At 41.9% G+C, this 14,954-nt stretch overlaps 1 protein-coding gene across 4 annotated transcripts in view; it reads left to right on the top strand.

Annotated features, from left to right (window-relative positions):
• The window catches only part of SEMA5A (semaphorin 5A), a 505,914-nt gene that overhangs the window by 161,743 nt on the left and 329,217 nt on the right, over window positions 1-14,954 (top strand). For all 4 annotated transcript variants that reach the window (XM_074387337.1, XM_003932501.4, XM_074387338.1 and 1 more), the window contains one exon: window positions 7,337-7,537. In XM_074387337.1, the coding sequence (XP_074243438.1) occupies window positions 7,414-7,537 (124 nt within the window). In that variant the 5' untranslated portion in view covers window positions 7,337-7,413. The remainder of the gene's footprint in view (window positions 1-7,336; window positions 7,538-14,954) is intronic.

The raw sequence follows: 14,954 nt of genomic DNA on the forward strand, positions 1-14,954 counted from the left end.
TTCATCTGATCCGCTGAAATAGAGCTAAGAAATGGAACAAACAAATGCAAAACAAACATTTCAAAAGCACGTTCCAACCCCTTCTTTTGCAAATCCTGGATGTTTGTGTTTTTGACATTATAACAAACTGTTAACTGTTTCTAATTAAGAGACACACATGTAGCATTGCCTCTAATGTTAGCTTCAGCCTTTTGGTACTAAGGGTGGTCCTGGTGTGGCATGCATGGGGCAGGACTTCCTGAGACCACCTCACTGGGTCATCTCATTCATCTGACTTCTTTGTCCTCTTCCAAAGGAAGTCTCTAATGCCATCAAGTAGGGGATGGGCGCAGGAGGGGTTCTAGATTGTACCAACAGATTAGGACACATCCATCTTTACGGTAGGGCTGTGGCTCAGAAGCAACCCAGCCTCCTCTGAAAAGTACATTAAGCTAATGTTGGATCTGTTTTTACTAATAACTGGTTAGACACTGTTCCCTAAGCAAAACTCCTCACGTAAGCTTTTATTCCTTTGGTTTCTTTTTTTATCTGACAGTAATTTTTTTTTCTTAAAAGGAACAGTTATTTTCTCTCTCCAAAGCCTATTCATTTTCAGTTGCAGCATGGGAGTGAATGGGATATGTTATTTATTGCACAAACACTTCTATACCGAGTTGCACTTATTTAGATGGAGCTTATAGAGAGAGCCTCCTACATCAGGAAACTGAAAGGGGTTTCGGGGTTTTGAAGTAGATGCACCAAAAATGCTTATATGTGGTCGCCCAAATTGGCTTTCTATAATAAAACTTCATATTGGCAAAATCATTTGTTTCGTATTAACTCATGTAATATATTTTTATTTTTCTAGAGTTGGAAGAATGACATTAGAACAACTTTGATCCTTTGAAAATTCCTTCATCATGTATTTCCCAAAGGTAGCCCATAGTTAAATTAACAGGACTTTCATATTTTTTTGAAATTTTGCTTGAATGACTCAATACAAAATTCAGTTTTGTGATTTATATAAGCAGATTTTGAATAATCTTTCAAGTCTTGACATCTTGTTTAACTTTCAAAGAGGAAAGTTATGTTTGTATGTATGCATGTGTCTATCTATCTGTCTATCTATCTATTTATCTATCTACCTATCTATCTGTCTATCTGCCTACCTACCTACCTACCTGTCTGTCTGTCTGTCTGTCTGTCTGTCTGTCTGTCTATCGCAGAAATTCTTGACCAGGGGCAATTTGGCAGTATCTGTAGACAATTTTGGTTGGTGCGAAGTTGGTGGGGGGTGCTACTGGCTCTAGTGGGTACAGGCCAGGGATACTGCTAAATGCACGGAAGAGCCCAGAATAAGGAATTATATGACTAATATATCAATAGCACTGAGCTTGAACACTAAAAGCCCTGGTATAAATGTGTTCCTCCTACACCACTGAGAAGCGAGAGCTCCATGATTCAGTGGAATATGGGCCTGCTGGGTCCAGGAAGAAGGGACCTGCTATTTAGAGCTGAGTCTATTTAGAGTAAAAGCCTCTTCAAGGAGTTAGCCTTTGACGGTAGGTTGCTCAGAAAAGCCCACGTCTCTGCGTGAAGACTATGAATGGCCTTCCCTGTCACTTTGCCATGATGACAGTTTACAGTATGTTTATTTTAAGAAAAAAGGTAATATGTTATAGTCTGAAAATTATAAACCTCGAAAAATTACCTGTTCTCATTAAATGTTCTTTCCTAACATGACAAACATGTCATTTCAGCTCATCACCCTCGAACTGCGTGTCCCATTTTAGCTGCTCATTCTCTATATCTGTCATTTCCCCTCTTTTCTAATTGTCGCTTTCCAAATTCAAGGCAAGAGCATTTCAGACACTTGTGTTATTTTTCTCTTCCTCACATTCAGGAGGCAAAGATGTTAGGGCTTCTAACAGAGTGGATGGCATATTATAAATAAAGGACAGTTTCAGTCACAAGCCAGTCTGGATGATGTGCTTCTTCGGTAGCAGAAGGGGAATCTATGTTGTCTTAGATGTGCACATTGAAACACAATGTGTAAGAAAAAAAATTGCTCTTAGCCCCTAGTTGATTCACACTCCATATTGGATATAAAGACAGGACAGTGCACCAATCCATCTCCATGCTGACTTGCTGCTGGCTCTGGGTGGCTGTCAGGTGCCAGGCATGGGTGAGAATGCTTGGCATCATGCTTACTACAGAGCTAGCATATATTGAGGGTTGATTGTCACTTCGTCATCCTTCCCATCTTATCTTTACCATTGCTGATCTGTTTTGATGTGGGACTGTGGTAATTTACTTGAACTGATATGGGTATCCCAAACCTCCTTGCTTTTAATAGAATGAAATCACATCGAAAAGGCCTCTAACAAGTGTTATTATATTTTGAGATACATCAGTTGATGAAGTTTCATACCTTAAGTCTCAGGTCAAAAGGCCGAGGAAAGATAGCTACTTCATCTGGTTACCTTTAGACTGGAGTTCTACAGCAGCTTCCAGTTTTGCACACTGTAATTCCTTTTCAGAAGTGAAAATCCTACTTTTAATGTTATCATCCAGGGACAATGAGTATTTGCTCATCCACTGTTTATTACAGTGCTCTGTGCTTGGGCTGGGATTGTGGGCTGGTGGACACCTGAGCCTCTGGCTCCCCATTTTCCTCCCTAGCCCATCCTCCACCTTCATGCTCAGCGTCTCTTGTTCCTACAGAAGCCATTATCTTGCCTTATCTTGATTTGCAGTCCCATTACCTATTTCCCTGCCCAACCTGAATGTTTCAGTCAATGGGAATGTTGTAGAATTCCTTCCATTCTTTTTTTTTTTTTTATTGCATTTTAGGTTTTGGGGTACATGTGATGAACATGCAAGATTGTTGCATAGGTACACACTTGGCAGTGTGGTTTGCTGCCTTCCGTCCCCTCACCTGTATCTGTCATTTCTCTCCATGCTATCTCTTCCCACCTCCCCACCCCCCGCCCCTCCCCCATTTCCCCCCAACGGACCCCAGTGTGTAGTGCTCCCCTCCCTGCGTCCATGTGTTCTCATTGTTCAACACCCACCTATGAGTGAGAATATATGGTGTTTGATTTTCTGCTCTTGTGTCAGTTTGCTGAGAATGATGGTTTCCAGGTTCATCCATGTCCCTACAAAGGACGTGAACTCATCGTTTTTGATGGCTGTGTAATATTCCATGGTGTATATGTACCACATTTTCCCTATCCAGTCTATCATCGTTGGGCATTTGGGTTGGTTCCAGGTCTTTGCTATTGTAAACAGTGCTGCAATGAACATCCGTGTGCACGTGTCCTTGTAGTAGAATGATTTATAATCCTTTGGATATATACCCAGTAATGGGATTGCTGGGTCAAATGGGATTTCTATTTTTAGGTCCTTGAGGAATCGCCACACTGTCTTCCACAATGGTGGAATTAATTTACATTCCCACCAACAGTGTAAAAGTGTTCCTATTTCTCCACATCCTCTCCAGCATCTGTTGTTTCCCGATTTTTTAATGATCGCCATTCTAACTGGTGTGAGATGGTATCTCAATGTGGTTTTGATTTGCATTTCTCTGATGACCAGTGATGATGAGCATTTTTTCATATGTTTGTTGGCCTCCTGTATGTCTTCTTTTGTAAAGTATCTGTTCATATCCTTCGCCCATTTTTGAATAGGCTCGTTTGTTTTTTTCTTGTAGATCTGCTTTAGTTCTTTGTAAATTCTGGATATCAGCCCCTTGTCAGATGGGTAGGCTGCAAAAATTTTCTCTAAAATTGACCACATAATTGGCAATAAATCACTCCTCAGCAAATGCAAAAGAACAGAAGTCATAACAAACAGTCTCTCAGACCACAGTGCAATAGAGTTAGAACTCAGAATGCAGAAACTAACTCAGAACCGCACAGCTTCATGGAAACTGAACAACTTGCTCTTGAATGTTGACTGGATAAACAATGGAATGAAGGCAGAAATAAAGATGTTCTTCGAAACCAATGAGAACAAAGACACAACATACCAGAATCTCTGGGACACATTTAAAGCAGTCTCTAGAGGAAAATATATAGCAATGAGTACCCACATGAGAAGAAAGGAGAGATCTAAAATTGACACCCTATCATCAAAATTGAAAGAGCTAGAGGAGCAAGATCGAAAAAACTCAAAACCTAGCAGAAGGCAGGAAATAACTAAGATCAGAGCAGAACTGAAGGAAATAGAGACACAAAAAAACTCTTCAAAAAATCAATAAATCCAGGAGCTGGTTTTTTGAAAAGATCAACAAAATAGACAGACCACTAGCCAGATTAATAAAAAAGAAAAGAGAGAATAACCAAATTGATGCAATAAAAAACGATAAAGGGGATATCACGACAGATTCCACAGAAATCCAAACCATCATCAGAGATTATTAGAAACAACTCTATGCACATAAACTAGTAAACCTGGAAGAAATGGATAAATTCCTGGACACATGCATCCTCCCAAGCCTAAACCTGGAAGAAGCCGAAACCCTGAATAGACCAATAACATGGTCTGAAGTCGAGGCAGCAATAAAGAGCCTACCACCCAAAAAAAAGTCCTTCCATTCTTAAGGACTCCAACTTACTGCCTGCTCGGACGTTATTGGTCCTGTGAGCCCTGTACTTGGCTTCCTTATATTCCCTCCATGGTCCCTGCTGGTCAGTGCAATAGGCCTTACCTCATGCTCCTCGGTTCCTTTGCAAATTCATACATGCAGGGAGCTGTGTGTGCAGTTGGCACTCTGTAAATACTGAGTGAATGAGAGACTCTAAACTCAGCTGGACCTTCAGGTTTCTACTCAGGTTTAATCATATTGAGCCAACTTCTATGAAATTAACCCATAATTTTTCTATTCTTTAATTTCAAAATTTCAGTGATCATGGCTTTATCCTTCCTCATTGGTTTGACTCAAAAAATGCAGACTGTGATATCTGATACACCTTCAAATCTATGTTTTCTTTATCTTGAGATCTCACCACTTGCTCAGGCGGTAAGCACGCCTCTTTAAAGAAGGCCTCTTTCCTCCCTTTCACTTTCTTTACTGGGACCTTAATAGCTTCCCACCTCAGTTTTCTCTGGATTTTCTTCTACTTCCGCTCTCTTTTATTTACTTATTATTATTTTTAGAGACAAAATCTTACTCTGTTGCCTAGGCAGGAACCCTGTGGCACCTTCTCAGCTGTCTACAGCCTTTAGCTTCTGGGCTAATGCAGTCATCCTGCGTCAGCCACCCAAGCAGCTAAGACTACAGGCACACGCTGCTATGCCTGGCTAATTTTTATTTATTTTATTTTATTGTTTGTGGAGATGAAATCTCATTATATTGCCCAGACTGGTCTCAAACTCCTGACTTCGGGTGATCCACCCGCTTCAGCCTCCCAAAGTGCTGGGATTACAGGCATGAGCCACTATGCCCAACCAAGTGCCTTAAACTTTATGTGCACAAAATAAAATGATCCTATTCTCGTCTAAACAAAATCCATCTGTGGATTATCCTATTAAAATGAATGGCATCAGTATTCTCAAAGTCACTCACATTTTCTGTCGAAAGTTCATCTATGTCTCTTTGCTCTGTGTTTCCAAAATTTAGCAGATTATAACAACTACTCTTTTATTATATTTTGCAATTTTGGGGTCAGGAATTTGGGCAGTGCTCAGCTAAGAGATTCTTTTGCTCTCAGGACATCTACTGAAGTTGCTCAGTGGGTTTCAGCTTTACTCATGGCTGGAGTATTGGGCTCATGGGTGACCCGTCAACTACAGCACCTAAATGTGTTCTCTCTAGCATGGCCGCCTGAGGGTAGTTGGACTTCTCACCTAGTGTCTCAATGTCTTAAAGACTGTGTTTCTAAGAGACAGGAAGTAGCTTTTAGGGCCTGGGCTTGGAAACTGGAACAGCATGTCTTCTGCCGTATTCAAATGAGCAGAGCAGTCACTGAGCCAACCCAGATTCCAGGTGGGGAACACAGACCCACCTCTCAGTGGCAGGGATGGCAGGCTCTGCCCATCTTTAATTTGCCATACTTTACCTACAGTCACTGTGTACTGAGTTTGCCTTTTTATTCACATTGACACCCCTGAAGTGACTGTTTCATTTATTTCTCTTAACTATGGAAGTGGCTTCAAATGGACTTCTTCATTTCTATGCTTTCCTCTGCCTAATTTCCTAGGTACACTATCATGAGAATAATCTTATTAATGTTAATAAGAGCGTCTAACATAGGAGCTTGTTGCCTGAAAAGACCTCACACCTTAGTGTAGTTTGCCCTCCAAGTCTTAACCTCTGCAAGCTCCTCCCACTGCTTCTCTTTAAATTTCCCGAATCAAGTACAGCAAACCATTCCCAAAACATGTTGCATACATCTTCCTCCTGCCCCTTCAATGTGCCTTTTCATCCTCTTCCCTGGGGAAAAAATGTGCTTCCAGAAACCTCCATCTGTTGAAATCCTCTTTATCCTCCAGCATTATACTCATATTTGAACTCCTGCGTGGACCCGTCATAGATCCCCCTCTGTAGCAGTCCTGCTCTCCCTCGACTCCCACAGCACTCCCATTCTTTTTAAGGCTTGCTAATAGCTTGGATTATAGTTATTTTTACAGGCCTATATTACTTTAATGCTTGTTAATCATTTAAATTGTTCATAATCTTTAAACTTTCCCAGCATAGTACTTTTATTTTACCCAGTTGGTGCTTGATACAGATTTTATTTGATTCACACTTGATCTCCAGCCAGTTATTTTGCAGGCAGATAATCTACAATTTTAAAAGGTTATCCTGCATCACTAAATACAGAATTTACCAAATCGTGATGCTTTTTCAAAAGTTGGGTAGCATCATACTCATCAATTTAGTAGTAAAAGACAGCGGCCGTGGCCTTCTTAAAAATATGCCTGTTAAATGTTTCAAAGGGATGGGCAGGTATTTGTAGGGTTTCCACATTTAGATCTGTGTTTGTGCAAGGGGGTAGGACAGGTGGCCAAGGGAAACCAGCCAATCCCAACTATTAATCCACATTCCTTAGGAGTGACTGTGATGACAGTATAGCTTAAACTTGAATGTTTCTCACTTTACAACAAATGGGCTATGTCATGTAATTATTGGGAGAAAGATAGGTCTGGATTGAGACACACGCACTCACCCATGCATTCATACACACACACAGCCTGGTACATGACCTAGAAAAATGGGCTTGTTTAAGCTCTCCAAGCTCTCCTCTGTCTCCGCAAAGTATAACCTTGAAGTTACTGAGGGAGTTTTACCAGAAGACCACCCACCAGAAAACAAACTCACCGCCATTTGATTCTTCTCTTTTGTGTGTTTTAGGCACTTTCCACACATGAGGGGAAGAAGAGCTTCTCTTTAGAAGACACGTGCCCAGAGTCAGAGGCCCCTTGCCCACCATGAAGGGAACCTGTGTTATAGCATGGCTGTTCTCAAGCCTGGGGCTGTGGAGACTTGCCCGCCCAGAGGCCCAGGGCGCGACTCAGTGCCAGAGAGCCGAGCACCCGGTCATCTCCTATAAAGGTAAGGGACCAGCACACACTGAGTGCAAAGCCATCATCTAAATGCACATTCTGTATTTAGTGATGGAGGATAATAGAGCATCACAAATGCTGTATAATCCAGTGACTCTTGTTTGATGTAGTTTAAAATAAAGGTAAAAATACAAAAGCCTCTACCATCCAGAAACTGATCACTGCCTCAAGAAGGATTTCGACAGGGATTACCAAGGTAGCAAATCTCACTATTTCTGGTCACCTTTATTTAACAAGTACTGCAGACCTCCCAGGTGTTTGAACCAAAGAATAAAAATGTGACCATAAAAATAACAACGAAACCAAAGAAAGCCTAAAATTCGTCACCGTGGCATTTTCCTGCAAAGCCTTAGTCTAGCCACAAACTTACCCCTCTGTTTCTATCTAGCATTGTGTGGCAGCAGAATTGATTTAATGTCCTAAGTATCTCTATGGATTGGTGGGATGAAATAATTTAATCTGCATATCCACTCATTTATTCTTTCATTCATTGAAATTTATTTAGGGTCCTTCACACCCAGGGGACTCAATCATTCAGATTGGAAAAGAAAATAGACTTTATCCCTGTCCTCAAAAAATTGTATTATCAGGCTAAATGTGATAAATCAGACATTGTATTTTAGTAATTCATGCAACAAGTGGTTTTACATTTTGTTGCTTTTAAAACTTTGCATGCCCCACACTTTACCAATTCATGGCCCAGCCCCATCCTTTTTTTCCTCTAAAGTTCCACTCATGCTTCATCTCATTCCCACTAAATTATTTTGGAGAAAATTCAAAAAAATCATATAATTTTATATATAAGATTTCAGTTTAGAATGCTCAAAGATAAGGAATTCAGTACTCTTATCACAACAAATAAAAAATGATTTCATGACATCATCAAAACACCCAATGGGCATTGAGAGATTTTTCATGGGTTCATAAATTGTTAGGCATCTTTTTGTTAACAGTTAAGTCAGATCAGTATTTAAATGGATTCCATACGATACCATCGGTTGATATATCTCTTGAGTCTCTTTTAATATTTTACTTTTATTTCATAGCCTTTGCAAATTAATTTTTACAGAAACCAAGTTCTTTGTCCTAGACGGTTTCTGACAGTCTGGATTTTGCCCATCACATTCCAATTGTGTGGTTCAAATATGTTTCTGTCCCAAAGATGTCTGTAAATCCCTAGTAATCTCAAGATGCCTACTGAGCTGAGATCCAGGTTTCTATCTTTTAGCCTTGACTGTGTCGTGGGTAGTGCTGGATGCTTCCTTCAGGAGTCAGAACATATCCAGCCGGGAAACAATCAATCAGTCACTGATGATCACTGACTCAATCTACTGATTCACCCATGGGTAAAACTGGGATTTTCTCATTTTATTCTTGTCTTCATTTAGGGGTTAGAATACTTCTATATAAACCATCTTTCCTTTATCAACTCTTTGAATATCCTGAAGGTACACCTTGTACAGAAAAGGCCAAATAAATGCTCCCTGCCGCCACCAATTTATATGTGTATTTTTAAAAAATACACTAGTAGTTTGGTTCTTTAACATCCCTCTGGTAATTCATTTGTCATCCAAATGGGATGAATAAGACATTATGTTTGCTTTTTTCTTACTTTGATTGTTAGAATTATTATGAATACATGAATTTCAACCTATTTGATGCATTTTAATTCGTGTAGCTTACATCCTTGTACATATTGAAACTGTAGCATTTGAACCCCAGAGTAGCCTCTTGAGGGTGGCTTCTGGATTCTTCTGACCGCCATCCAAGTGTCTTTGTGAGCTTCTTTACTCTCCGGGTCAATGAGGTTTTCCTCTTCCTTTTACCTCTTTCCTTCCATAGATCTGGAATTACTCATTTCTGGATGCTTTAGCACTCAAGCTGCCCACATGTCTTCTCAGAGGACAGTGCTAAGAAAAACATTTTTTCAGATATACCATAAGCTTCTCCTGGTGCTTCCAGCTCATCTCCAGGACACAAGGGTCTTTGTTAACCTTTCCCATCTTAGCGTCTGTTTCTTCCTTGCACAAGATCCCAAGTCTCTACAGACCAACCTAATTATTTGTCTTTTTTCTTTAGTACATACTCAGTCATTTTAGAGTAACAGCTGCATACAACCCTGGTTGTTTTTGATTACTGAAAAATCCTTAAAATGACTTTTTTTCTTCTTTCTTTTGGTCTTCACAGTACATATATTTCACTGGCAAATTCTAGCAAAATCACTGCTTTAAAATCAGTTGAAATAATTTCTTTCTGTGTGGTTATGACACCAACCCAAGACCCAGCTACTATCATTTGTTTATTTTTTTTTTTTTTGACTTTTAGAAATTCTTAAAATTGACATTAAGTTATTTTGCAGTGTTTCAAAGTCAAATTATTGAAGCAAGGGATGTTCAAAGGAAACGAGCTTTGCTCCTGTTTTCTGTATCCTGTTGTAGAACTCTTTCTGCGTTTAGCTTTTTACCTATATTTTATAGGTTAGGCTACTTGTAATAGAAGCAAAGCACCAAATACATATACAAATATATATTTATACTCTCTCTTCTTAGATGAAAAGTGGCACTTATTTAGACTTCTGTCTGTGTAGCATTATTAGGCTAATGATATATGCTGGAGCCTACTCTCTAGAAAAATATAGAGATCTATGTCATTCTTTTTTTTTTTTTTTTTTTGTAGCTGCATAGCTTCCACTATGTGATGAGCCCTAACTTAATCAAAGTTCCTTACTGAGGGATGCTTAGGTTATTTTCTGTCATCTGTGACCTTGGATACTGTTTCAATGAGTAGTGCCCCCTGTAAGCATCAGTTAATATTTTTGCAAGTGTACCATTGGAAGAGATTTTTGGAATTGGGATTTCTGGGCTAAAGAGTGAATGTATGTGGATGTTGCCCAGTTCTCTGTCATGGAGAATCCACCACCTTGTATTGTAGTTGCCTTGGATATGATTACCTGTTACTCTGCTACCTTTCCTGCAGAGTATACCAACAGGCCTTGGGATTTGGGCCAAACTTTGTGCATAAATGGCATCTCAGTGTAGTTTTACTTGCATATTTTAAATTTTGGGTGAAGAGTCGATGAACATTTAAGAGAAGCCTTTTGTGTACGGGTCTTCACTAGATATTGAGATTGAGAAGATACATAGTTCCTATTAAAAGAGTTTAGACTATTTTTAGGAATGTGAACTAAAAGGGCCATTGCATAACATTCTGTCAAGGGTCCTAACAGTTGCCTGTGTTGGGTGCTGCAGAGCCTAGGAGAGGGGCTCTAAACCCACATCCTGGGCTATAGGATGGTGAATGAGGAAGGTTTCTAGGATAACGTCATGCCAGAGCTGCATCCCAAGTGATTGCTAGAAGGTGTTTACAAAACTTATGACGGGAGAGGTTTCCAGGGAGAGGAAAAGGGCAAGTGATAAGCCCTGAAGCGAGAGAGGGTGTATTGCAGGTCCTGGGAAGCCTCACGCACAGGAAGTCAGGACATCTTATTTTAAGATATGGAGGAGGAGGTAGAGGGCATGAGGCTCACTGGCAAGTGGGGAATAGGAGGTGCCTGGCATTGGCAGGCATCTGAACAAGTTTATCCTCTATCTGGAGGATGGCAAAATGCCAGCAGGGACAGCCCATTCTGAGGCTGCTACTGAGACCAACAGGAGGAGGAACTGCATTAAGGGAGGGAGGCAGAAATGTAGAGAAGAGGTGGCTTCTGGAGATTGGAAAGGAGTGTGGTTGAGGATTCAGTGGATGTAGAGCAGGAGTGAGGAGGAAGCCCTGAGTGCCATCCCTGCATTCTTGGCTGTCGATTCCACATAGAATCAAGAAGAGAAAGCAGATGCAAGGGGTGTGGTGATTTTAGACGGAAGAGGCTGAGCTCCCATGAGCCACCAGATGGAATTATCCAGTTGAGAGAGAGCCTTCCTGAGAACCAAGAAAGGGGATACGTTCAAGAGGGCAGTGTCTGGCAGAGCATCGGCTTACTGCAGAGTGCTCAAGGCAGGTGTGTGCCAGAAGGAAGAGTCACACACTTTCCCGATTTTCCTGGGACTTTCCTGATTGCTTATGTTCTGGAAAAGCCAGGAAAGTTGGTCATTCTCTGAGAAATTCCATCAGCAGTACTGTTTTAGCTGCTTAGTGCTGCTTTAACAAATGACTGGGCACTGGATGGCTTAAAACAACCTAATTGTCTCTTCTCACAGCTCTAGGGGCCAGAAGTCCAAAATCACGGTGTTTGCAGGTCTGTATTCTCCCTGAAGGCTCCAGGGAAGAACCGTTCTCTGCTTCCTCCTTACTTCTTGTGGTTGCCAGCAGGGTTTGGCATTCCTTGGCCCATGGATGCATCACTCTGGTCTCTCCGTCTGCAGTCTCATGGCATCCTCCCTCTGTGTCCCTGTCTGTTTGCCTTCTCCTCTTTTTATAAGAATGTTAGTCATGTTGAACTTAGGGCTAACCCTAATCCAGCGTGACCTCATCTTAATTCATCTGCAAAGGTGCTGTTTCTGAATACGGTCACGTTCACAGATACCTGTGGTTAGGACTTCAGTGTATCTTTAGGGAGGACACATCAAAGGCAGCATGTATCAGAGCAGGTTCAGCGCAGGGTTGGGGGAAGGAACCAGATGGTGATATGTGGGGGGATATATCAAAGGTTAGGGACTAGATGAAAGATATAAAAGGAGAGAATTCATGTCAGCCATGCAGGGACATGAGGGCAGGGAACAGCTTTTAAAAGAGCATGACTTAACCATCCTCAAATGGCGATGTGAAGGAATGAGGTGAAGAAAGGGGCTAAAGAGAGAGAAGAGAAGGGGAGATGACTGGTTATTCAGAGTCCCCAGTGCTGTAGGAGGGGACAGGAACTGGGAACAGGTGCCCAGTTAGGTTATAGGAAGCGGACTCCACCTCCAGTGAGCCTGGAGGGCAGGAGGCCAAAGCACCCAGGATGCAGGAGAGCTCGTGGGCGGGGCTGGATGCAGGAGAGGAGGGAGTTCCTGAGGATCTGTCTTGGCTGAAGAGGAGTAGCCAGGCCCCAGGCCAAGAGCACAGGGCCTTAGGAAGTGCTTCTCTGAGAAGGGAATAAAACTGTTTTTCAAACACGCATGCACACGCACGCACACACATACACACACACAGACACACACACACACGATGTCTTGTGATACACGCACACACACACATGTCTTGTGATATATACACACACACAATGTCTTATGATGTACACACACATACACACGCAATGTCTTGTGATGTACACACACACACATAAACACACACACACGATGTGATATACACACAGACACACGATGTCTTATGAGATGCACACACAGACACACACACACAGACACACAACACACGATGTCTTGTGATGTACACACACACATAGACACACACACACAGACATCTTGTGATGTTATAGGCCCAGTCAGGCCTTGAATGGCTCATGTTACAGTTGAACGAGCGGCCTCTGCGACTCCCCATGAACACCTTTTTGTAAGGCATCATTCCAAGAAATTTTGAGAAAGTAGGATGAAACACTGACAAGGGGGACTAAAGGGAGAACAGGATAATCTCGACTTAAAATCCTGATTTCCACATACATTTAAAATGTCATGATTTAGTATAATGTACTGGAGGCATTCAGCACAAGATGCTACTGAAGGCCTGGAAGCTAACGAACGTCTTCATGAAATGTGGCACATTCAGTCACAGCCTTGATCTGATTTACCTGGCTAGGCAGAAGATGCAGGTAGGATTTTTTTTTTTTCCTGAACTTCTGTGAAGTATCTGCCACTGCAGGCTCCTCCTGTCTAGTGGAGTTCATTGCACAACAAGCTTTAACAGCTTGCTGTGTTTGCAAGGTTACTTGCTTGACTGTGTGTTCTGGAATTTTACCTCCGATTGTGCAGTGGCTGCTAAAACACCCTGACCCGTTACAGATGCACCATTCACACTTACATCCTTGTCATTTGCTTAAATGTCTATTCCAATAAATAGGGAAAAAAATAGTGACCCTTCAAGACAGCGTGTTTCTCAGTGTGCTTATTGGGTCTCATAACCATCTCTGAAATTAGTTTTAAATGTTTAATGCCTACTTAAGGCGATGTGCCATATTCTGCTTTTGTTTGTTTATTGATTAAAGTTTATTCAGTATGCTGGCTATTTACAGAGCAGGCTTCTGTTATAGGAATTGGTTTGTGGGGAGCAATTTCACATTATTCACAGAGAAAGACCACCCGTGGTGTGAGTCATGCTGTACTCAGGCTTTCTTTGCTTGGGGCCTTCATATGACTGATCTGGAGGCCTTTCTTCAGGGTGTTAGCTGGCAGCATTTAGCATTGATGCCTGAGATTACTCCTGCCTGCAGAATCAGGCAGGGCCGTATTGATTTCCATTCCCAGGTCCCAGCGATCTTTATCTTTAACTCCTTGATGTTCCTATAGAGTGTCCTCCTACTTACGGGTTTATTGATTGGCCTGAGAATTGTTCTGAAACATATGGAAGAGCTCCCTGGACTCGTGATAGAGGATTTGCAACATTTAGCTCCAGTGGCTTGGGGAGGGCATGGAGGGAATTGAAATGCCTGTGCCAGCTTGGGCCATCACCGGGCCTGGGCTGTGGGGTTGCAGTTGGTTTTCTGCTGCATCCCTAAGGATCTTGGGTTTTAACAGCTGCCTTTATCCCCATATGTAGTCTTCGGTGATTGAAAAAGCAGTGACTGAAAATGGTCAATTAGGATTTTAAACTTGGGTTATATTCCCATACGGCAGTATGAATCATTATTTTTCATGGATCCTGTATTTTCCTTTTGAAACATTATCATTATATGACATTATATTAATGTATGTGTTACAAGCATTGCTTTGTTAAATGTTGACAGGAAGCATATCTGACATGTTTTGTAACTCTGAGTTGGCTCTTCCTCGTGTTCACTCACAGTGGCCTGAGCCCCTCTCTTAGTCTGAGGCTCTTTCTGCCGCTCTCTAATGTGGCCACGTATGTATTACCTCTTGTCGTAACTGCCCTTCTTGCCTGTTTTCCGGCCTCCTGCCACTCTTCCCTTGACCTCTGAGCTGTCTTGTGGGCTACTGGCATTGCTCAGCCTGCCACCTGCTTCTCCTGTGGCTGGAGAAGGTGTACCATGGGCAGTGTCAAGCCACAACAAACTGTAACATCTCTGAAAATGAGGGGATGCTGGATGGGTAAAGGAGTTGTTTCTGTGCTAGGCTCCACGTGTGTCCACAGCTCCATGTATGTGACGTGGCTCCACGCACATTTGTCTCGGCTCCATGCACGTCCATTTCTCCATGCCTGTGCCATCAGTGTGCCTCCCACAGCTCCATGTGTGTGACATGGCTCCACACACCTGTCTCATGGCTCCATGCATGTCCATGTTGTCATACAGGTGTCATCTC

The sequence above is a fragment of the Saimiri boliviensis genome, chromosome 1, assembly GCF_048565385.1.
Source record: "Saimiri boliviensis isolate mSaiBol1 chromosome 1, mSaiBol1.pri, whole genome shotgun sequence".
NCBI classification, from domain to species: Eukaryota; Metazoa; Chordata; class Mammalia; order Primates; family Cebidae; genus Saimiri; species Saimiri boliviensis.